At 40.9% G+C, this 23,353-nt stretch overlaps 1 protein-coding gene across 14 annotated transcripts in view; it reads left to right on the plus strand.

Annotated features, from left to right (window-relative positions):
• CACNA1C (calcium voltage-gated channel subunit alpha1 C) overlaps window positions 1-23,353 on the plus strand; it is a 498,932-nt gene that overhangs the window by 358,146 nt on the left and 117,433 nt on the right. For all 14 annotated transcript variants that reach the window (XM_074871704.1, XM_074871694.1, XM_074871692.1 and 11 more), the window contains exons 10-11: window positions 13,957-14,047; window positions 22,560-22,586. In XM_074871704.1, the coding sequence (XP_074727805.1) occupies window positions 13,957-14,047; window positions 22,560-22,586 (118 nt within the window). The remainder of the gene's footprint in view (window positions 1-13,956; window positions 14,048-22,559; window positions 22,587-23,353) is intronic.

The raw sequence follows: 23,353 nt of genomic DNA on the forward strand, positions 1-23,353 counted from the left end.
CCACATGAGATGTAGCAGTTTAGCTCAAGCCTGCATTTTATGTCAAAGTACAGTATGGAGAAAACAATTTGTTTCCTTTGTTTGAATGGAGAGCAAAAGAAGAAGAAGCTGCTGGTATTCAGGAAGCCTCAAGACAAAGCTGTGGCCAATGTTACAATCTATAATTTTGCAGTAATTTGTTCCAACATAGCCTGAAGGCCTTGATTTTGTTTGGTGAAGTGGGAAAAGCATTTCTGGAAAGTGGAGCAGAGTAACTCTTCAGTTTGGGGAAGGTGAGCCAAATTCAGGCATGTGTCTGACTCCAGCAGCCAGCTTCTTGAGTGAGTGCTGGTGAAAAGTGACAGCTCTGAGATACTTAACTGACCCTGAAAGGGTCACTGCAATGAGCACCTACCAAATCTGTGTGCCGCTGCTGCAACTTTTGTGTGGAAGAAGGGAGGGCAGTGTGGAGAGCAAACTCCAAACCTGTGCTAATTTCTGCCTGCAGGCTCAAGTTTTCTTCTTACTCCCTTGCAGGCATCAAAAGCTGCATAAATTAGATAAGTTCCCAGGCTGCTGTAGTTCATTTCTAGGAAAAAACTCTTCCTATGTGATCTTCTGTGACTGAGAAAGTTTTTGGTGATCTACACGTGCTCTTGCTCTCTTCCATCTGAGGATCTGCCTCGTGTTGTTCAACGTATGTTTTTTTCCAGCTTCTCCCTTCCCTGACTCTTGTAACTTGGAGCGCAAACAACAATACACTGAGAACTGCTAGAGCAGTGATGTGTGACCAGCTACAGCATATAGAGGCTGACATTAATGTTGATGGGGCATTAAGTTTATCTACTATAAAAGCTATTTCCCTAACAAAGACTGTCTGGTGAGATAACACCTCTGTTTTGCCTTCTGGAAGAGACACTTATGTTGATATAGGAATCCTCTTATAGTACTAATATGTTACAGAGAAATATCTTTGAAGGTAAGGCTTTAGAGGGAATCCATTGTTTATATAGCTGGGGAAGACACCTTTGTGCAAACAAATTAATCTCCATCTGCCCTGTTGGGAAGTACTTCTTGAAGCTGTCAAGATTTATCCACTGACACCGTGATTCCACTTCTCAAGAAAGGGCATTAGAGGAAACAGTCTGTGAGAAAACTGCTGTTGCCATACCTTTTGACAGATTGAATGTGCTTTATTTCCCATGGTTAGGGAGGCATAGAAGGCATTCACTACCAGGGTCTCTACAGAAAATTTTAGGAAGAAATGCCCCAAACCCCCAAGCTGAGTATTTATACAGCAAGGCCATACCTTTTTTTTAAGTAGATGGCTGAAGAGTGCTCTTAAACCTTTATGAGGGCACTTACAAAGTGGTTTTTAAAACTGTGGAGTATTCAGCAGTTCCTGCTGAAGGCAGTGAGAATGACCCATGATCAGTGTCTGAAAATGGGTTATTACAGATGTAGCCTTAAGAGTCTCTTCATTGAGAAGAAAGCATTGGTGAGCAAGACTGATAGCAGCTGAAACCCCGAGGATTCTTTAATGTGGTATAAAGAACTGTCAGGAGAGAGGCTGTGGTGTTCAGTAATGGTAGCTGAGGGACATGGAGCATGTGTTTGGAGTTAGAAACAACTGTTGGGGGTGAGAATTAATTGTATTACAGTAATGCCAGCCAAGATCAAAGCCACAGTGTGTCTGGCACTTTATATACCCAAATTAAAAATATGCGTATGTACTTCCTTTCTGTAGGAAATGAAAGCTAGTATAGATGGGCTCAGCTGCCTAAACATATTTATCTAATGCCAATTTAGACACTTCATGGTACCCAGGACCTTCATTGTGGACTGACAGATCAAGTATAACAGCTAGGGCTTTTAGTCCTGTGGTGTGATAGTTGGAAGGGTATTATCCCAGGTGGGATGTCAAAAAATGCCATCCAGTGCCTCAGAAGAGGCAACTGAGTGTGGTTAGTCCAAAGACATGTACGAAAAGTTTAGTACCACTAGAATCTTCAATACAAATCTTGTAAGCTGAATATCTTAAAAGTGTTCTTGGTAGATAGAAGAATGTGATAGGATCAACTGTAACAGCAATTATTCTGATATGAGCATTTTTCCCCCTAGGTCTAAGTGTGTATTCATCATGACCTATCTACCTATATCTTTTTCCTCCCTTATGTATTTTATATTATAACTTGAAGATTCATGTGCAGGAAAATAAATAATGAGGCCCAGACATTGTATTCCTTGACCCAGACCAAGAGCTCTGTGTGGGAAGGGCTTAAACTGGAAAGCCTCTAAGAGACCAGGGCAGGCTGAGGGAGGCAGGAGGTACATTATCAGAGCTCTCCTGGTGAAACTGTCATATCCTCCACTTTCCCTGTCCCTGACTGCAAGGTAGCTCAAGTAGTCCTTCGCTTTCTTAAATCAATTCACAGCAAACACACAAGAAGACAAAGATAATATTATTTTGTTTTAAATGCACACGAGGTTAGAAAGCTGACCCTGCTGTTGTGAAGGCAGTGCAGTGGAGCAGCACAGTGAGCTGTAGCTGACAGGAGGTCTGCAGCGCTGTGATGTACCCGTGGCAGAGCTCAGAGACAAGGAGTCTGGGTGACATTAGTCAGCTGAACTGGTATATGCGTTATCAAATTGATAGCCAGTGATGGCATGGCTGAGAAGAACTGACAGTTGTGAATGGCACCCAGCCCTTTTCAGCGCTTTGGTGGGAAGCCTGGGAAGCTTGCAGCAGGGCCCCAGTACAGGCACGGCTCTGAGGGAGCAGCAGTCACACTCTCGCACTGTGCCTACTCGCTTCTGCTTATTGGGTGAGAAACTTCCCATCCACTCCAGTACAGTCTGCTAATAGGACAAAAATCTTCACTTGTATTTGCTCCTGGGAAGAAAATCAGGTCTCCCCATCCGTTATCTCATAAACAACATCAAGCCTGGAGAGGTGACAAGGGCTAGAAAATGTTTCCAACTGGGGATCTGAACAGAAAATAGCTGTGGCACTGAGTCTGTCAGCTGATTACAGCAGCTCTCCGGTTAGCAGGATTGTAGAGAAAAGCCAACAGATTTGGCCTTTCAGATCTTGAGGCCTAAATTCAAATTCATCTTTAGGGTCCATGGGTGTTTGTAGTGCTGCTCACATCCTCATTACAATTTACAAAGTTCACAAACCACGGTGTCATGCATCTCACTTCTTGTCCATTTGAGGAAGGACTGCAGTCAGACAACTCTTAAGTGCAAACTACAGAGGTCTTGTAGTGGACCCAAGGATAGGTAACACAGGGGTCACTGGAGATCAAGAAGAGGATGTTATCAACTACATTAAAATCCATCGGCTGAAGTAGCAGAAGGGTTAAGCATCAGAACAAGGATGCAGTGGCAGAGCTGCGTGGATCCTCACAGATGTGCAGATCAAAATGTAAGTGTATTATCTAGCTGTTTGAAGAACACGAGCAGAATAACAGGGCTATGCCAGGTCACGAATGACTTGCTTTAACACAGCTGTGTGAGGGAAGCTTGCATAACACCTGCCCACACTAAGCTTAGCTCAAGCTGTTGTTATCAGTCCCTCACTCTCCTGCATGCTAGAAGTATTTGCAAACTAGGAATCTATTATTTCAAGGCCACTATAAAATGCCTGTTTCTTTGGCTCGGGGTAATTGACCTGTTCTCAGTGCCCTACTCAAGAGATGTAAATGCTTTAATTACAGGTTTGACAAGCTGACTTGAAGGGCAAAACTATTTAACTTCAATTCTTTGCTTTTCTCCTGGCTGCACTACACACACAGCCTGCCCAGCTAGCATGTCTCATGCTTCTGACTCATATGATATTGTGATAATAGTGTCTAGTATCAGACTAGTCATTATGTTAGCAAAAGTGTCTGAAAGAACACCACATGCAGGAGCAGCACACAAAATCACAAGCATTTTGTTTACTAGGCACAGAAGAAAGGTAGCAGACTAGGATTTCAAAACAGCATTTTATGCATATTTCAGAATAGGTGAGTTCCATTTCAGATCATGAAGCTGAATAGAATCTGTTCAGTGTGATCCATGAGTGCAACCACAGGGTTCCAGTGCTTTCACACATCCCTGGCTCCAAAGTGACCTAGATCTGATGTGTGTGTTGCTGTACCTGTCGATCAGTGAACTGAATTGCCTGATTGTTTACCATCAAGGAAGGCATCATCCAGAAGCCTTCTCACACATCCCCCACGAACACTGCTATTAGAAAATGTCTGCACTTGCTGAGAATTAATCTCTGTCAGGCACTGCCTGTGCAATGGGGCTGCTCAGATGGACAGGGCCTTGCTGCTCTCTTTTCTTGATAATATTAATACTTAAATATTTTACGTAAGTCACTCCTAAATTAAGTCTTCCCAGATGCAGGAAGCATGCATGACTCTTGAAGCTTCCAGAATGGTATTTCAGATGAAGATATTCAGTGACTTGTTCTTTCTCATAGTCCCTTCACCTGTGGCCCAGCCTCTGCCCAGTTGCCTTGCCTGTCCTTTGAAATAATACAGCCTAATTTCTCCCTCACATTCCCTTTTCCTTTTTTTGTGGTGTTCTGCCGAGAAGGGCCAGCCTTCAGGAGAATAGTTTCCTTCTTCTATACCAGATACAGTCATCAGAGAGACCTATCTTCTCACTGGCACAATTCCTATCTAAGTTCCCTGGCTGCGGGGCTGTGCAAGCTCCCTCTGGGAAAGATGTCCATTGCGAGCTACCAAGGCATGATTCCCCCCCCGCTGCGCCATCCAAACAGTCCCTGCTGTCCTGACATATGCTCTTATGTGCTCTAGCTCACAAACTGTAGGCCACTCACTGAGTTTTCAGGCATCAGCCACCTTGAAATGGCTTGTGACAGGCAGAAATGTCATAAAACAGCCAGAGCTGCATCTCAGTCACTTTGAAGTTTAGCAATCTAGGTGGCAAGCAACACTCCCCAGGGAATTTCTGATGACCTAAGCAGATCGAGTTGGAACTAGCTTCTGTAATTTTTTTGCTTCTCCTGGACTCTGCAGGGAAGATGGATTCACAGGATTGTGAACTGAAAGAACAAAGATGCTTTTGCTGAACTAGAGATCCTCATCAAAGTTACCGGTTCACCACCCATGTGTATATTTGTACAGGTGGGCAGATGCAGAAGTTCCCCTATGCACAGGAATTTCAGGAAATACATGACCTGCTTTAAAACCACATTTGTGCTTGAAACTTATGTGGTTTTCATTAATAACAATGTTAGGGAGCAAAGTATGAGTAGCATCATGATTATTAGAGGGACAAAAATGATCAAAGCAGGAGGGATTTTTTTTCTTTTAGTTGTTGATTTTACTGTCTTGATGGCACTTTCTTTGCGGTTAGTTATTTTGTTCATGATCGATGTTTGTATCACTTCCCAATGCATTATCTACAGTATTTGCAGCTCTCACGTCCTCATTTCTAAGACACCTGCCAGACCAGCCTACAATAATATAAATCTTCTGGTTTTCAGGTGAGATGCTCCTGCTTGTTGTGCCCATGTATTTTGTGGGGTAGATGCAGATTTGATGGCACTGCTGCTTTGTCCTACCTTCCTCTGCTAAAAATCATAAAGAATGAGAGAGAAATCTTGCAGAACCATTCAGAATCTGCTGTTGTGATTTGTTCACCACTACAAAGTACTGTTGAAAGAGTCATAGATCTTCAGTTGTTTTGCCTGCCTTCCTTCCTCCCTCCCTTCCTTCCTTCCTTCCTTCCTTCCTTCCTTCCTTCCTTCCTTCCTTCCTTCCTTCCTTCCTTCCTTCCTTCCTTCCTATTGCTTCAGAATTCTGTGGGGAATCAGAGGGATTGCTAAAAAGTATTAGACTGACACCAGAAACTTATCGTATAAACCATGTCCTCGCACTTTGGCACATTAGTTGTTGCTCCTAGCAAGGCAAACAATACAAGTCATTTATCAGACAAGAAAACCAGTTTAGGATGTCATAGGAGGATCCAGATTCAGGAGAGAGACATCTTTCAAGATCTGTTCCAGTAGCAGCTCTGTCACCCTGTGACCCAGCCCATCTGTCCTTCTTCAGCCACAGGGATTAAGAGAGTTACTTCCACTGCACTTGCAAGCAGATACCCTGCAGTGAATGGACTCCTATCGCAGACTTGTATGTTTGCTCAGCAGTACAGCCAGTTACCCAGGGAGACTGCTCCTCTTGCCCTTTTTGGCAGAGAGTTAGACTCCTTTCTGTAAAGTTTGCTTTTGGGTGGGTCCTACGTCCTGTGCTTACGAAATATTTGAGATACCACAGGTTATGCAAAGAATACCTATGCCCTTCAGGCAGGGAAATGCAAAGAGGATTTTAAGTTCTTCCTTTCAAACACCGAACAGAACATGTGTGAGGCTTGCAAAGGCTGTCTCTTGGCAGGGTCAGGAGTTTGACTGTGCCCGTTATGTGGTCCTCTGTGCAATGTGTATTCTGCTCACTGGCTGAAATGAACAAATATTTGTGGAACTCAGCATATTACTGTCAATAGCACTATAAAAAGAAGAAAAATGGCAGCTGTTTAAAGTAGCTGAGGAGTTTGTTATACTAAAATAAGTCCCAGGAAGATTAATTAGTAGCGAGGTAGTGCGTTCATAGGTGTGCAGTGATCTGTATGTGGTAATGACAGATCTGTTAATCACATGCCTGCACAATTGATATGTATTGCTATCTCTCCTATCCCTCTTTGTGTATGGTATAAATTTACTTAGCCCATGGCTATATGCCCTCAATATCATAGGAGATCTATGTGCATATGGTGACACTCTAGAAGGGTAGAAGGACATGTAAAAGCACATGTTTTTGTGTAAAAGATATACATTGCAATTTATGTTGTAAAATATCTAATTTACCTATGAATAAAATGTTTGACAATGCAATACTCCATCTCACTATTGGCAATGTTCCTACTTTCTACTGCTCCATTTAGTAAAACAGTGGTACACTGCATCAGTCTTCTCTGATGCTGTACAATGCCCAGCCTAGTTTTACTGTAATGACAGGTTTTGTTACTACATACTAGCTGCAGCACCTTTGCTGCTGGTTCACTAGTGTAAAGATCTTTTTATTGAAAGCCTTTTTCTGTTTGACTGAAGTGGATAGAAATGACAATCACTTTATGGGTTTTTATTACTATCTTAGCTTCTGTGGGTGACCTTGAGTGAAAGTGTAAATCAAACTCTCAGTCCTTGCAATTGTATTCATTTGCATGTAACCCAAAATTACGTTATGCAAAGTATTTCATATTTTCAAATTTCATATAATGTGTGTATAATATTGTCTGTATGAGCATTGGCCTCTGAACCCTTGGTAAGCATTTTCCAAGTATTTTCGCTATTTTTCTGGAGTTTTTTTGCTGTGCTAGATTCATTGATGCATTCTGTCTAACTTTGGGAGTTATGTAACCACCAAGATCCTACATATAGTTCAAGTTCCCTTTCCTCTTCTCCTGTAGAAGCTTTCCTGTTGCAGAACTCTTTTTCAAAACAGAAAACACAAGAGTTCTCCAGTCATATCTTGTGTATTTTCCTGACAAAATCAGATCTAGAGAAAACTAATCATTTACCTCTGCACAGTTTACTTTCCTTATGCTGCTTGCGTTTAAGAACATACTCACTGACTGTTCCCAAGACATTGTATGCATGTAGAAGAATGAAAGCTGTATCTTATTTAAATTAATGAATACGATGAATGAGTGCAGCATTTCCAAAACAGTCCATGAGAAGAGGGAAGCCAGGTAATATTCCTGTATTAATTAAAATGAGACCTCTCCACTGAAAAAATATATTGAGTCAATTGATATTCTGACAGCTGCCCATAGACTCATTCATGAAATGATGGGCATGAGAGGCACCATGGGAAGCAGGGTTTTTACTGGAGACAAAGTCATTCACTTGATGCAGATTCTGCTAAAGGAAGCAGCCTGGGTATTGCAATTTATTCTTGTTGTGCTTGATGGAAAAAGAAATCTTAAATCCCAGCTGCAGAATTCACAGGACTTTTTTGCTCTTTAGATTTGCTTTATAGTTCTGCAGAGTCCCGCTTGGGAGACGTTAGCATCAGTAATAACTGTAGTACTTAGCACTTACTGTAATGTGTTTCATCTGCAGATCTCAGAGAGGTTTGCAAGGTGAGTGCAGAATTATAATCCCCCTTTTAGAGAAACTGAACAGACACGTAGAAAGACTTGGTCATATGGCTAAGGTGACACAGTAAGGTGAAATGGTGGTGGAGTGACATCAGGTCCTCCTGACCTCAAATACTAACATGGGCAAAAGGGGTGATTTAGACACGTATTTTGCAAAGTGGTTCAATACCAGTAGAAACTGGAGTGTTGGAGAAATTGAAGTCTAAGAGAGCATATTAAAAAACACCATCAATGTTGCTTTTCTTAATCTGAAAATTCACTATGGGTCTTTTTCAATATGAATGAACGTACTGTTGGATAGTCACACTGTTTCAAGACAAGGGCATAAGGTAAATACTCAGCCTGTCCATACAGTTGAGGCAGATATCAGTATGGCATTCAGAAAACCTGTGACAGGTGTCTATCTGCCTCTGTAGACTAACTCAAACAGCTAAATCAGACACATGAAGTCAGGCAATGTGAATAGCCTCTGACATAACCAGTTCTAAAACTAATGCCCAGATCTGCAAAGTCATGTAGTAACATGTACCATTAAAATCTGTGAAAAGTTTATGCTTTGTCTATGTGGAACTGGGTACCCTTTGCCCAGGCATGATCTTCTCTGGATCTTAAATTGTCACAGCGTTAAAGCGAGATTCAACAACAAGTTTGGCAGCATTATATAATCCACGGGGATAAATCTGAATATTAGAATTACTTCCACTGACAAGATGACAAACATGTCATAAATGCAAGATGTAATAGTGGTAATGATATTTCTGAACTGGGAGCAAATATTATTCTCCAAGCGTGTAAAGGAAAAATTATCTCAGGGCTACACAGAAGGGTATTTGCTTGTGCCAGCTTTCTGTTTCAGTGGTTGGCTGTCTTTTGGCAACCTGCCATCTAATAATTCATTGCATGTCCATGGGGCATTCCGTTGGAGGAGGGACATATGTTAGTGCAAGAGTAGAGCTGGTATCAATGCTTGATGCCAGTGACACGGAACAGAGGCTCTCAAAGGGTCTTGCACATCTGTCGGTCTAACTAGTCACAGACTGCAGACTTTTTGTCCTTATTTCTCTCTGTTGGGTCTCAGAGCTAGAATTATCATAACATGAAGCATTTTTCAGATTTATTTTTAAGCAAGCTGCTACACTGCTTTTGTTGTTGATTTAACTGCTGCAGAAATTCTATGTATGTAATGTGTAATTGGAGTTTAGGTAGTCCAGGAGAAAGTCTACATTCAGAGATAAGCCACACTGTGGCAAGATGTAAGAAGTGCAAAGGCTTCAGAAGCAACTGTAGGGAGAGTATAAAACCTACTGTTCCTTATGGTTTGCACTGTGTTGAAACCATGAGATACTTGCACATCTTTAAAAAGTTGTTTCACTTCCATTTAAAAAAATTGCTATGCTATGCTACCTAGAGAATATGTAACTAATGGGAGATTTCATCAACCAGAGTGAATTATGGATGTGATGATAAATCCAAAAAAAGAGATTCCCATATAAGCAAAGCCACCATGATTTGCCCCAGGAACAGGTACACTGGAACAGGTTGCCCAGAGAAGTTGTGGATTCACCATCGTTGGAAGTGTTCAAGGTCAGGTTGGACGAGGCTTTGAACCACCTGATCTTGTAACAGATGTCCCTGCCCATGGCAGTGTGGGGTGGACTAGATGATCTTTAAAGCCCAAACCATTCTATGATTCTGTGAAATATGTAATATCTTCTATGGGACCAGTCCTTGTGTTGTTGTTAGTGGTTCACTGTGCTGGTTTGATTGGAGCTGCCCACTCTGTGTACTCATTGCCCTGTTAGCTGGACTGCTGCTCCTGGTGTAGTCGGGCAAAGGCAAACTGCCTGATGGAAATGCCTTCTCATCTCTTTAACAACCCACTGTCACTGAAGATGGACAGGTGTGGGGACAGAGTTGTTCTGTACTGTCAAGAAGTCACCCATATGGTGTTTAGTCACTTGACCTAATGCCTTAGGGTATTAGGTGGGCAGTTGAATAGTATGCACAGTGATCAATCACTGCCTTGCCCATGCTGCAGTTTGGACACTGAAGTGCCTTCAATGCAAAGTATGTGGTAGATGGAAGATTTAATGGTTTACCTGAAGACCAGGAAGAGGGGAGGTGGGCTCCCTCTACCTCTGGCAGAAACAAGCCCCTTGGGGATCTCTGATTTGGTTACAAGCAGTGGATTTTTTTGAAGCTGACAAGGAACCACTCCTGTAAGAGTGTGTAAGTCACTGAACACACATGGCACAGAACATGAGGCACCAGGATTTCCACTGCTAAGTCACATTGTGCCCAGGTGGGAGGAAGTCTACATGTGCCTCTTTCTTGCCTTTGTCTCAGCTCCCAAAATTACAGGGAGGAAGTGGCCATTGAGATGGCATAGTCTGTATACCATGGTCCTAAACATAACACTGGTCTGGACTAGAGTACACCATTTAGAAAAAACATCTCTTCCTGATTAAAACATTCCTGTGGTGGATTTACCACCAGCATTCTTGGTACATGGTTCCAGTAATTAATAACCCGGACTGAAAAAAATGCCTGCCTTGTTTTCAGACTGGAGCCGGGGTGTGGGCACAAGGTCTGTGTCTCTGAGAACTGAGCCAGATAAGAAAGCCATCTGGGCATTATTTGGTCTACTTCCTCTCATACTCAGCCCCAGTTTATACACAGCTCTTCTGCAGCATCTTCTGTTTTCAGGATTTGTTAACTGGCCTGAATGAACCTCACAGCACCTGCACACATGATTATCCTGATATTGAAGGTGATGTGAGGTGCCAGGTGAAGTAAGTGATTGCTTTGCTGGCAGCATACCACACTGGGGAATGCAGTCCTAATCTCCTGTCTGTCCTGACCTTTAACTTCTAGGCCATCATTTCTCTAATACTTGATACCATCTTAATACTTTTTATTGTCCTTAACATTTTCAATCAGTGCGGTGTAATAAATGCCTGTGAACTAGTGCCAGCCAGCTAGCCTGGACCACAGGAGTCTCTTCAGCCTGTGTGCCACTGCAGCTGCATCCCTCACTTTGGTTATATTTGGCTTTCTGCAACAGTAAGATTAGGGAAGTGCAACGTACACTCTAAGACATCTCTGCACGTGCACCTCTGATCTGTGTGGGCTGAGGACCTCTGTGCTTAATAGGCAGAGGATCAACATTAAGTAATGCCGTGAAAAGCCAATGCTTTTGGTGAATGCCAAATTCAAACTCAACTGGAAATCATGAGACATAGTCTAGGGGTATCCTAGTTTGGGTAAGGCAGTGTACATTCGAGTGCTTGATGAAGGTTGTTAATCTCTAATCTAGAGATGGGGAAAGACAGAGAAATGTGATTAGCCCAACAACTTTCCTTTAGTAGCTCTGACAGTTTTGGAAGAGTTTCTAGATATTGGAGCAGTTTAGGAAGAAAGCCAAGGAACTTCATTCAAAGATATGCTAGTTCAGATTCTGACCCTAAGGATCAGGGGATAACCTGGGGACACGTTGTGATTGTCTTAGTCTCACCAATTTCAATAGGTCAGTCAAACAAGAAAAGTTTTGCCATTGACATCACTAGAAAAAGGATTTGATTCATAAACTTAAATTCAGCAATTTCATGTTCTCAGAAGCCAGATACAAAAAAGAGCAGGAAGCAAGAAAGAGTTATTCTCTGATGATATGTTATGATATTTCATACTTCCATATACCTTTGTTTTTCATTTTGTACTTTTAATTCACATGATGAAGTTTTCAGACAGAAGTGGATGTCATGTGTAAGCTGAGTTCCTTGTTTTTTTCTTTTGCCTGTCACTGGCTGCATGTTCTCTATTGATGTCTTGTTCCTGGTACTTGACACTGACCATCTTGTCTGTGAAAGGAAGCACTCCAGCTGGCTTGCCTGATAAGAAGAAAGGAAAGTTTGCTTGGTTTAGTCACTCCACAGAAACCCATGGTAATGTTCCACTGCACTCTGTGTCCACACTGCATATATCTCTGTGTGTGTGTCTATATATCTCTATACAGAGTGTCATATAATATAAATTTGTATATCTCTGCATGTGCGTGCCTTGTCTTTTCTATTGCTTGTGCAGTGTCCTCTCCATGCACTCAAGATAATAAGCTGCTCTGCAAATCAATCACTTGCTAATGTCTTCAAAATTATTTTCCATTTGCAAATAAGCTCAAATATGTCTTGAAAGTGCTTTACCTCATCTTCAAAGATGACATATCAATGTTTTGGTTTTTTTCCTGAAGGGCTTAGTCTGAACCAAAAATTTTAATTATGAATGTTGTTTTTTCTTACAGCTTACGTGACTATTACATGTACATCAAAATATAAATTCAGTTGATTCCTTAATTTGTCTTTCCAAATAGACAAGATTATTAAAACATGGCATATGTTGTAGGCACATGAATTGTTGGGATGGGATGAAGGAAAGATAATTCATTCTGAGGATAATTCAGATAATTCATTCTGAGGGACTTTTCTACCATAATTCTTTCAAAGAAAAAACCCAGGACCTCTTTGGAAGAACCTTCTGATATCTTTCTATCCTCTGAAAGAAGACCTGATCCTATGGCCCATTAAACATCTGCCTAATTGACATGTGGAACCTATTTATTCTATGTTCTTAGTACTGAGTAACATACTCTTAGAGGCTGTTAGAAGCCTCTCTAACAGCTGATAGTGCATGCTTTCAAGTCTCATCTGAGATACATATCTAACGGCTAATACAGGTGATGTTCTGAAGTTCTACCAGGCATCTGAGAGATCTGTTTAACTCCACCATCACTCAGTTTTAAGTATCATTTTTTCATTTGTTTTGTGCATTTGAAAAAGGGGGAGGAAGGAAGAGGACACATATTGGATCCTATCCATTGCCCTAAGTTATGTTGAATGATTATACATTAAGGAGTTACAAGAGCTCATATAGGAGCTAGTAGCAACTGGTGGAATGGAAATTGTGATTTTTTTTTTAATGATCTGTAGAAGCAAATAAAATATTGAAGTTTGATAACAGATAGAAAATGTGACATGTCCTTGAATTCAGATAAGATAGGTTCACACTTAAGGTTGCTTTCTGATGTTTGTTCCATGATACTTCTGCAAAAGCCTAGGATATTCTGTACAGTTCTTAGTTGGTGAGTGTCAACATAAAATCTCCACCATAGTCCATATTCATTGGCTCCTTTGTTGGCAATATCTGAATGGGTCAGAGAGTCTGAATTCCTCTCTTATCCCTGTAGGTCCAGTTTATAAGTGTAAGCTTGAAACACATTAATGGTTAGTATATGACAGATAAGTGATCAGTATTATTTATGTGGCTATCAGGCTAACAGAAGCTGTTTGTCTGAATACATGTCAATCTGGTACTTTTTGTTTATATTCTAATTGTCACACAAAAGATTGGGGAGGGCAGTGAGGTGGTTGGGCTGATACAAGTAAAGGGGCATTTTTTTAAAGTGTTCCATTGAATCAAACAAAAGCTTCTTGTTGTCTTTGCTGGGTTCTCTAATTTTCAGTGGTTCTCATTCATAAAATTTCCAGGAACTGACTCTGAAAGAAAGAGAGCAGCTGCTTCTTCCCTTTTCTTTAACATTTGAGTAACCTGTGTATGTTCCTGAAGTCTACCTGCCCAACCTGGCCTGTGCAGGGAGGCACTAGACTTGCTCAGCAAATTGCTTAATTCTCAGGAGCTGCAGCTGAGGGTCTTTTCATTAAGCCAGTTCCTTCACTCATGTGATTCATTAATAGATGTGACAGGTTCTAATGGCCAACCCTCTCTTTTTCTTCCCTTTGACTCTTACAGTGAGCATGCCCACCAGTGAGACCGAGTCCGTGAACACAGACAACGTCCCTGGAGCAGATATTGAAGGCGAAAACTGCGGTGCTAGGCTAGCGTGAGTACATATACACAGATGTATGTATGTAGGGATTGGACTGAGCTTGGTGAGTTAAAGCCAGGGCAAATGTCAGGCGTTTTAAGAGGAAGAAAACCCCACAGTGGGTGAAAGGAGAAGGTGCAGAAGATCTATTGATCCCGGTTCTTATCTTAATTGCAATGTAAACTCACTCTGGACATTAGTGGAGAGCCTCTGGGTTTACACAGATGTAAATAAAGCACAGGATAAGCAGATCTGGTTTTGCATAATAGCTAAAAGAACTGATGGGTAACAGTGTTCTTATTTTAAAATTCCTTTTTGGTGATAGATAATCAAATCCAGTATAAGTAGACTGAAGAGTGGAAATGACTGGTCTTTTTTAATTTCTTTAATGTTTCTTGTACACTTTACAGTGTCTTGTAATAGAAATATATGGATGATAACTCCCATCCCGCAGCCTGAATTACACCTTTCAAATGCTGAACACAACACTGTAGTGAACAAGAATAGGCAAGAGAATTCCTTTCTTCACTTTTGCATGACTTGAACAAGAATGGACTTTATGCTGGGGGGGGGGGGGGTGTGAATGTGTTATCCCTCAAAATTTCCTTGAAAGGTGGGCTAAGCATATCAGTGCTATAGCTTGTACCACACTAGAGTATTTTGAGGCTCTGTCCTGTCCTTGCACATACCTCGAGTCCTTCAGTGTTGGTCAAATGCTCGTCATAAGTACATAAGAAATGCTCTGTTTTGTCAGACCTGTGGTCCATCTGGCCCAGTGTTCAGGTCCTGACAGTAACAGGAGGGAAATGCACAAGCCATTTCCTATTTTCCAGTCCCCTTTTACTGCTCTGAAATTCATAGTTATTGTATTAGAGATGTTAGAGGGCACACTTCTGCTTTTTGCCTTTAGTGGCCATTTATGGACCTGTTGTCCATGGATTTTTCTGATCCCGCTAAGGCTGTCTGCCCTCACAATCTCCTGTGGCAACAAGTTTCAGAAGTTCACTGCCTGCTGTGTAGACAAGTACTTTCTCATATCTGTTTTAAGTTGATCTACTACTACTTTCAGTCAACATCCTCTCCTTCTAATACTGTGAGATTTGGTGATCAACAGTTCCATATTCAGCTTATCTATCACTTTCATGACTTTGTAAACCTTGATTGTATCTCCCACACACACCCTTGGCCCTCTCCTGTGCAAACTGAAGAGGAGGAGATCTTATCTCATTACAAGATGTGATATGTGGAATATGTTGTAAATTCAATCTACTTTCCTGTAAGTGTCAGCCAGCAACTTACAAACCCTAGAAGAAATTATTTGTAATAGCTTTCCTTCACTTGCCTTCTGTTGTGTACCTGCTGAGTCTTTTAGTTTAGATTATGAACTCTTTTCTGAAGGAACCAGGCCAGATCTGGTCACAGTGCTGAGGCAGTTGTAGCCCTTCCTTTAGCACCCCGCTGAGTCGCTTGTGCTCTTGTCACATTACAGAAAGCAGCAGCTGGATATGTGACCACTTCTTCCAGCTGGATCCAATTTGGAGAATCATCCCTATTCTGCAGTTATGGTTCCCAACACAATTGGTCCTCTGGTGCTACACAGTGCCAACAACAGTGGCAACTGTTACTATAAAGATGCATATATTTTTAATACTGCAGCTTACATTCTTTTAATGTCCTTAATCCTAAAGGATCCTAAATGCACTTTGTGAACTGTAAATGCAGGGATTGTTTTCACAACATTAGAGTTCACCCACCTTCAGGGTAAAATGTGACAGGTGTTTAAAAACAAAGGGACACAAGTGTATAAGGAGATGTGTGAAGGATAGCTTGTTTTGCACTGAAGCTGCAGGGGAATTTTGGCAACCAGAACATAATTATCTTACCTGGAATGTGGCCAGAAGACCTGAAGTTAAACCCAACTTTAAACGTAATCATGACTTAGAATGGAGTTTACTTAAAATAGTCCAACATTCCCACAGGAGAATGGCGGTACTGTGGTCTGGCACTGTGATCACTATACTCCTGGCATTAGGAGAAGGGATGGCTACGTCCAACACATTTTAGGGAAGAAGATGTAGGAAAACAACAGGAAAACAGAGCTTCATTTCTTCTTCCCATGTTGTAAATGTTAAAACAGAGACCTAAGTTTCACCAGAGCAGAATGGGTAAGATTCAGGGAGATAAACAGTTTCCTTGCCACTTTCCACTTCATTTGAAAATGGGTGATGTATAGTAGGGGAATTGAAGTCTGTTATTGAGAAGGGTTTTTTTACCTCTCTCCCAAGGATAGCTAAGATCCTCAAGGCTTCACTCAGATTGCTTTTAATCTCTAAGAGATGGATAGGCTCCTTCATCCAGGAAAATGAATGGCTGTATCATTGTATTTGAAATTCTGGAGTGAGATACAAATTTTGCCAATGCTTCCTCTTTTGTAACGTGTTTGTTTCAAGCTTGTGGAGCTGCAAATTCTTTAGTGATGAGTAAATTCAGATCTGCCTTTGGTTTGGAGGCTTGGAATCCTTTCTGGTTTGTTTTGTTACTGCATCACACACTCAGGCAGAGAGAGGAATCAGCTTTCCTGGTTTCGAGAAGTATTAAGCCCTGTTCTCACTGAACCCTCATTTAAACCCCCCATAGGCCAATATTCCTGCTGGAACATATAAAATGTAAGCAAGAATTTATTTCAATGAGTATTTTCTTTTTTTGGAACCTGACTAAGAGAAATCGGAATTTGGCCCAGTGTTCAAGAATAGAGATAATTCATGTGGGAAGTTGGTTGAGCTTTTCAAATAAGTTCCTCATCTAATACTAGTGACTTTGAGTAAGTATTAATAATTATAGTCATGCCATCCTGATTTACTCTAGTTGAAGATTAGGCCCAGACTTTTGAGCCGTCATCTGCCCTCTGGATTTTGTTTTTACAGTTGAAATGGTTAGACATGGTTTTTGTTCGATTGTTGAGTTTCATCTATTGCAGATGAGTCTTCATTTTTACCACCCTGCTAAAATCACCTAGTGGCCATGAGTCCCCATTATGTTGCTATAAACACATTTTTTCCTGGAGGACAGAGACTGCACTGGGCAAGCTGCAACCAGACATGACTGAAGCAACAGGGAGATTTCAAGTCAAAGGCAATATATTTAATTATTTAGTGGCATCAGACCACTAAATGCTAGGGCATTTAACCACCCCAGCACCACCACTGTGGTTACAGGCTGAGCTTGCCATCAGAACGCACTCACGATAAAAGGGAAAAAGTACCCAGGAAACTGAAAGAAAAAGCACTTTTATTGAAGATAACTTAGAACTACTGGCTCTTCTCTCTGTTCTTCTAAAAGCTGTAGAGCTTTGAAAAGCTGGACCTGTGAATGACAGAAAGATATGCTTGAGAAGCCAGGCTCAAGTGTGTCTTTTGGAAAAGGAGATCCTCCCTGACAGCCTTTCTCAGCTCCACAGAGATATATGCTATGTGCGATCAGGAGAGTGCCTTTCAAACACAAGATATCTCCTACTAATGCATTGTCTCAAAGAAGCCTTATTTCTATAGTATCCATACTATAATAACATAATATAAATGTAATATAATATAAGAACATGTTTCCTCTGCAGCAAGCATCAATGGGATAAACCCAGAACTAGGAGCAGTGGGTTTTTATTTACAGGATAGCCTTATACCCAGGACTTCCCAACAGTGAGTAATTTCCCTGAGCCTCTGTGGTTACTGCTGTGCAGATCTTTGATTCCTGAGGACAGGCTATTGCTCATAATCAGTAGTAATCTGTTCTGTGCAAGATGTCAGTGTATATAATCTTCCAATACAACCAGAATGTTAATTTTCTGATACAACCATACAGATCTGGAGTGCCACACTAGAGCTTGCTTTTATACGTATGTATTAGCTAAAAAAAAGACCTTTGTGGAAACTAATGTTCCATAGAGCCTCAACAGAAAAGTGAAGCACTTGAGCTCAAAGGGAAAGAGAGCTTAAAATTATCTGCTTTCATTGAAACAATAAGCCACTTGGCATTTTCACCTTGGCCAGGATTTCCATACATTTGGGGGACAGTTCAACTGCTTTCCAACAAAGAGGGTTAAAACAGTAAAACAGGATAAAACAAAATGAACAACCTACACTGGCTTTCCAACTGAAAACAGTGTGTCCTGAAAATATTATGAACAATGGAAGCTTTCCTTGGCAGCTGAACCATCAGTGATTTTTCCCTTGGTGCTTTTCTGACTGGGAAAATAATTCCTATGCAGTTCTTGCAATAATCAGTATAGGAACCAGTGGTAAAAGCGAAAGAGTCAGTTTGCTTGCAGGTTCACTGTAGTTGCTGCTGGTTTTCACCTAATGAAAAGATAGCCTCCTTCTGTGAGGACCAAAGTCCCCATCACATCAGGAGCCGTGGTAAGAAGTCTGCCAAAAGCTCTGAAACCACTGCTGACTTCAGCAGGAAAACACACAGGATTGACCCTTATGTGTCAGCCTCAGCTACTGCTCTCTGATTTATTATGAGCAAGGTGCTTTTGATATTCACAGTCAGCTCTAGATATGTGTCTAAAGGACAATAGCATGCCCTTGTGGAGGAGGAATTATCTTCCTACTTTGGATTCTGTGACAGGCCCTGTCTGTGACTTGCTACAGGGAGAGCAAGATTATTCACGAAATGCTGAAGTGCTAGCCTATTTTCGCAGCCTCTAAGAAAGCCTGTTGAATAGCAAACCAGCTCAATTTTAAGCTAGACAGGTCCAGTTTTCTTAAGTTCCGTAGATTCTTACTGCCCCTGGCCAACAACCACCTCTCTCTTAAAATCAGCATTGCTCCCGTCAGGTCAGCATGTTCTCCAGTGCTTCTGCAAGAAGGGCAAAAATGTAAAAAAAGAGAAGAGGCATCACTGTGTGGACTCTGCTGAAATTTGTGATTGCCTCAGCAGGAGGATCTCAGTCCACATCAGAATTCAAGTCCTCCAGGGCCAGTCGTCTGTTCTATTTTGCTGGAAGTTTTTAATTAATGATCAAAATGAGAAATTATTATTGCATGTCCCTGTACAACTCCCCAGTGTTAATTGCCCTAACACTTTATTGGGGTGAGAGATTATTGGGTACACAGCATACATTCCTGAAAACATAATGTCACTATATGCTCTTGTCCCATTAATATGTGGAAAAAGGACCCTAGGGTGGGCATCTTCTCTCAGGTATGCCAGCATCCTGACTAGAAGTAATGAAATGTCATCAGGAGTAGAGAGAAAGAAAAATGTTGTGCTGCTTGACCAGTAACTACATGAATGCACCGTATTGCACCAAAACAGAATTGGTATCACACCAGGACTGTGTTCTCATAGTTCTAAAATCTGTAAGATATGCACAGTGCAGCTCTTTGGATGTTCCCCTGAGTTGTGTATAACCTAGAGGCGTAGTAAGTAAATTTCTGTGTTACTACTTTTCCAAGAGCTTTTATGAGTATCCAAGGGCTTTTGTCAGTCTTCATGAAGATAATTGACTATAGGGGGGATCATATAGCGTAAAAGTAGTTGTGACCAGTGTGCCAGATAATTTCATGGTCATGTTTAGTAATTTCTACACCCAGGAAACAGCTGTAACATGGCCTTTGTGTCATGCTTGGAGACCTACAAGATTTTTTTCAGAATTGTTTGTTGTGTGTACAATTACACAAAGTCCTCAATCCCAGTTATACAAGAGTGTCACATCCTTCGCAAGTGCATAGATTCTCTTCTCTGGTGTCCACCGTGAACAGGGAAATGAAGACTTTATCTCTCAGAATGTGGAATATCTCACTACATTTGAATTATGCTGATTATCCTGAGTTTATGTTGATAAAATCTTTAAATTTCACTGTCTTATCTGTATGGGTACATAACTCTGTAAGGTTAAAAGAGGTTTAGAGAATTTAAAAGATAGCTAGTCAAACAGAGGTCTGATTTTTGTGTTTGTCTTTCTAAAAGATAATCTGAGTTATGTGGTTCCTACGATAAAAACACTCAGTAGTGATCTGAAAGGGGTTTCGTATGGGCTCCTATACCATGATTTTAAACAATAGTTTCTCAAGACATTCCAGAGCTGGACACAAATGGGGACACTCTCTTTCTGCCAATGACATAAAGCTCCCAGGATACCAGGGTTGCAAGAGATCCATGTTTAAACTCAGCAGAGAATCTGGTCTACCCTGAACCCCTGGCAAGTGCCAGTTTGGAGTGTCACAAAGAGGCCATGGCAAGGTCTCACATCCAGACTATTTGACAGCCCCTAGTGATGCCATAAAAACATTTTTTTATATGACTTAGTTAACCCTGGTTCTGAAAGACAAAAGATTCTTGATCATAAGGGTCATTTGAAAAATATGTTTCAGATTCAGGCATAATGTTTTCAGAATCAGTTATTGTACAGTTTGTGTTTCCAAAATTCCATTTCACTCTTGGATTCTGCCTCTAAATATAAATCTCTTCCTCCTTCCTTGTCCTGTTCTATATATATAGCACACCCACATGTGATAAAGCCTTCTGCCATAGCAGTAAGGCAAGGGAGGGGAGGGAGGGGAAGGCTGTAGCTAACCTGTGGGAGCACTGAATGCACTTGGCTGCTGCTCATAATGCTCCAAAGATATAATTATCACATGCATGATGAGTACTACACCTGCCACATCTCTTTTGCTTAAATAAATAAAAGATTCCTTAAATGCCACACAGCTCCCTTACTGGGAAAGCATTAGCTAGAGAGGTCACCAGAGGACTTTACACTGCCTGTCCTTCACCTTCCACCAGGTTCCCCATGACATCTCTCTTGCTCTCTTTTCCTCCTCCCCCACAACCTTTTCCTATGAAAGTCCTCACCATCTCTTTTTCAGTGTCCAGCTCTCTCCTTCATTGTGACTTTTTTCTTCATTTTCTTTCCCCTGTCTTTGGCTGAGCCTTCTTTCCTGTTGCCTGTAAATCTGATCCATTAGTTTGTAGGTAGCACTTATCAAGCAAGAATTCTCAGTGAGAAGTTGGGATAGCTTTAACATTAAGGATGTGCTTTGCAGGTGCTTCACTCATCATCCTTGTTAAAGCTCGCTTTGTCTCTGCAGCATAATTTAGCATTCTGTTCAGCCAGTGCATTATTTCTTCTTTATCAGAAGAGTTCTTGCATGCGTCTGTAACCACACTGCTGCCTAGTATGTGGCCTAGACAAGCTGCCTGTGACACAGCAGGAATGATGTATTCAGTACAAGGCTTTTTTTTTTTTTTTTTTTGCTTGGACCATCTGCTGGTGAAATGTTCTTATCACTAAAATCTCTTCCACATAAGGAAACTGACCCATCACTGATTACTTGTCAGTGACTGATGTCCTCAAACAGGAACATGATCATTTTGAAGACTGCTAGGAAAGTAGTGTTAGATGCTTTGAGAATTATTTTGTCCCATGTCTCCTAACAGCGAATTCATTTTTAAGTCAGTACAGTAAGACCTTTGCTGACTGTTGTCAACAATGAATCACTTCCCTATCATAGAGGGAACCTTAAGAAATGCTTCAACCCAGCAGAAATATCTTGTTCATAGTCACTCCCCAGACTCTCATTTCTTCTGTTATTGGTAGTAGATTTTGCAGCCTCCTAAATCACCTCTGACTCATGTCGTAGCATTCACATACCTTTCTCTCTGTGCACCATTATGTATGTACCAAGAGACAGTCAAAGAGTTCAAAGGCCTTACAGGACATGTGTCAAGCAGAGCAAGGTAGTGGTTAGAGAATTGGGGAATCTCTAGCTTTGCCTGTGACTTCTCATAAAAGGCTAATGAGATTATTTAGGTAAATAAATCCAAGTGCATGGAAATAGATATTTAAACACATATATAGTGGAAACATGGCTGAATTTTTAGGAATGCTTAATTCCCAAAATTTCATTCATAGTAACAGAATCTCTTATTGTTCAGACCCTTTTGAATTCAAACCCATTTGCATAGATAACAAAGACAGATAAGTGTTAGTATCTAACTTTGAAAATATCCACCATGCACTGGTTTTCCTTCAATTGCTGGAAAAAAAGAAAGCATTATTTTCCCCATGGTTTCATAATATGCTTATGTATCCTGAAGTGACAGGTGATGTGTGAAAGCAACAAGTCTGTCTGTATAAAGTCATACATATTTTAATATAAGAAAAAAACCTAGTGACTAAAAAAGAGTCATAGTTGAAAAATAAATTTGGTAGCAGATGTAGAGTGCCCCTAGTATTAGGCCAGCCTTCTACCCATGAGAAAAGATAGTTTACTGATGTTTGTAGGTGGTAGAATCCCATCATGGCATGACTCCTGCTTCATGACTCCCACCAAAAAACCAAGATTTTTTATATCAGGGAATTCTAGCCATGCCCGGTGCCTACATTGACTTACATGGGATTCAAGAGGAAAACAGCATCCATTAAAAAAATTAACTGAACTTAACTTTATTTGTATTGCTATTTTCATAAAAACCTGGAAGGTGTGGGGCAGCTTCAGAGATTTTAATGGCAATTCTTATCTTTCAGGCATCGGATCTCAAAATCAAAGTTTAGGTAAGTAAAACTGACTTTTGCTTTTCCTCCTTTCCACTGGTTTTGCTCCTTACTTTGTGAAGTGGTTTACTCCTGCATCTGTGGGAGACCATGGTGATTCTAGGAGATATTGCCAAACTTGTCAGATTTTAATCACTCAACCACCAAAAATCAAGATCCTTTTTCTTAGTTTCGTACTGAAATAAGGCACAGTGACTACTGACAGTATTTCACTCAGAAGTACCTATCTGATTGCTACCTACATACCTCAAGCCATAAAATATAGAAGCAGAAGAAAAAAAAGTTCAACCACATAATTATACTACATCTATCAATGTCAACCCTGTCAGCTCAAGGTTCTCTTTCCTGCACTTTGTTGTACTACTCCGCTTTGCTTGATTGTAAATCTTTCAACTGATGAGGCTTGCATTTATTTGTGAAATTCTCCCTTTCACCATGGGATGTGTGGAGTTCTTCTGGTGGTATTTGTTCTTCTGTTGACTTGAAGCTTTTGCAAATGTGAAGCAGTCCCCAGGTGGTCATCTGTGGGTTTCCATTGGAAAGGCTGACTGAACTCATGTAGCTTGGTTGTTGAGGTCCCAGTCTGTTTCTACCCTTTCAGTAGGGCCCGACTACATCCATAAGACTGAATTCAAAGCCAATTTTATAAAAAAAAACCCAAAATAATTTTCAAAATAACTGGAACAAGTGAGCAATTCTGTCCTTCAGCTTACCTAAATAATGAACAGTGATGTAAATTCAGGAATGCACATATGTGTACGTATTGC

Source organism: Strix uralensis, chromosome 5 (assembly GCF_047716275.1).
Source record: "Strix uralensis isolate ZFMK-TIS-50842 chromosome 5, bStrUra1, whole genome shotgun sequence".
Classification (NCBI taxonomy): domain Eukaryota; kingdom Metazoa; phylum Chordata; class Aves; order Strigiformes; family Strigidae; genus Strix; species Strix uralensis.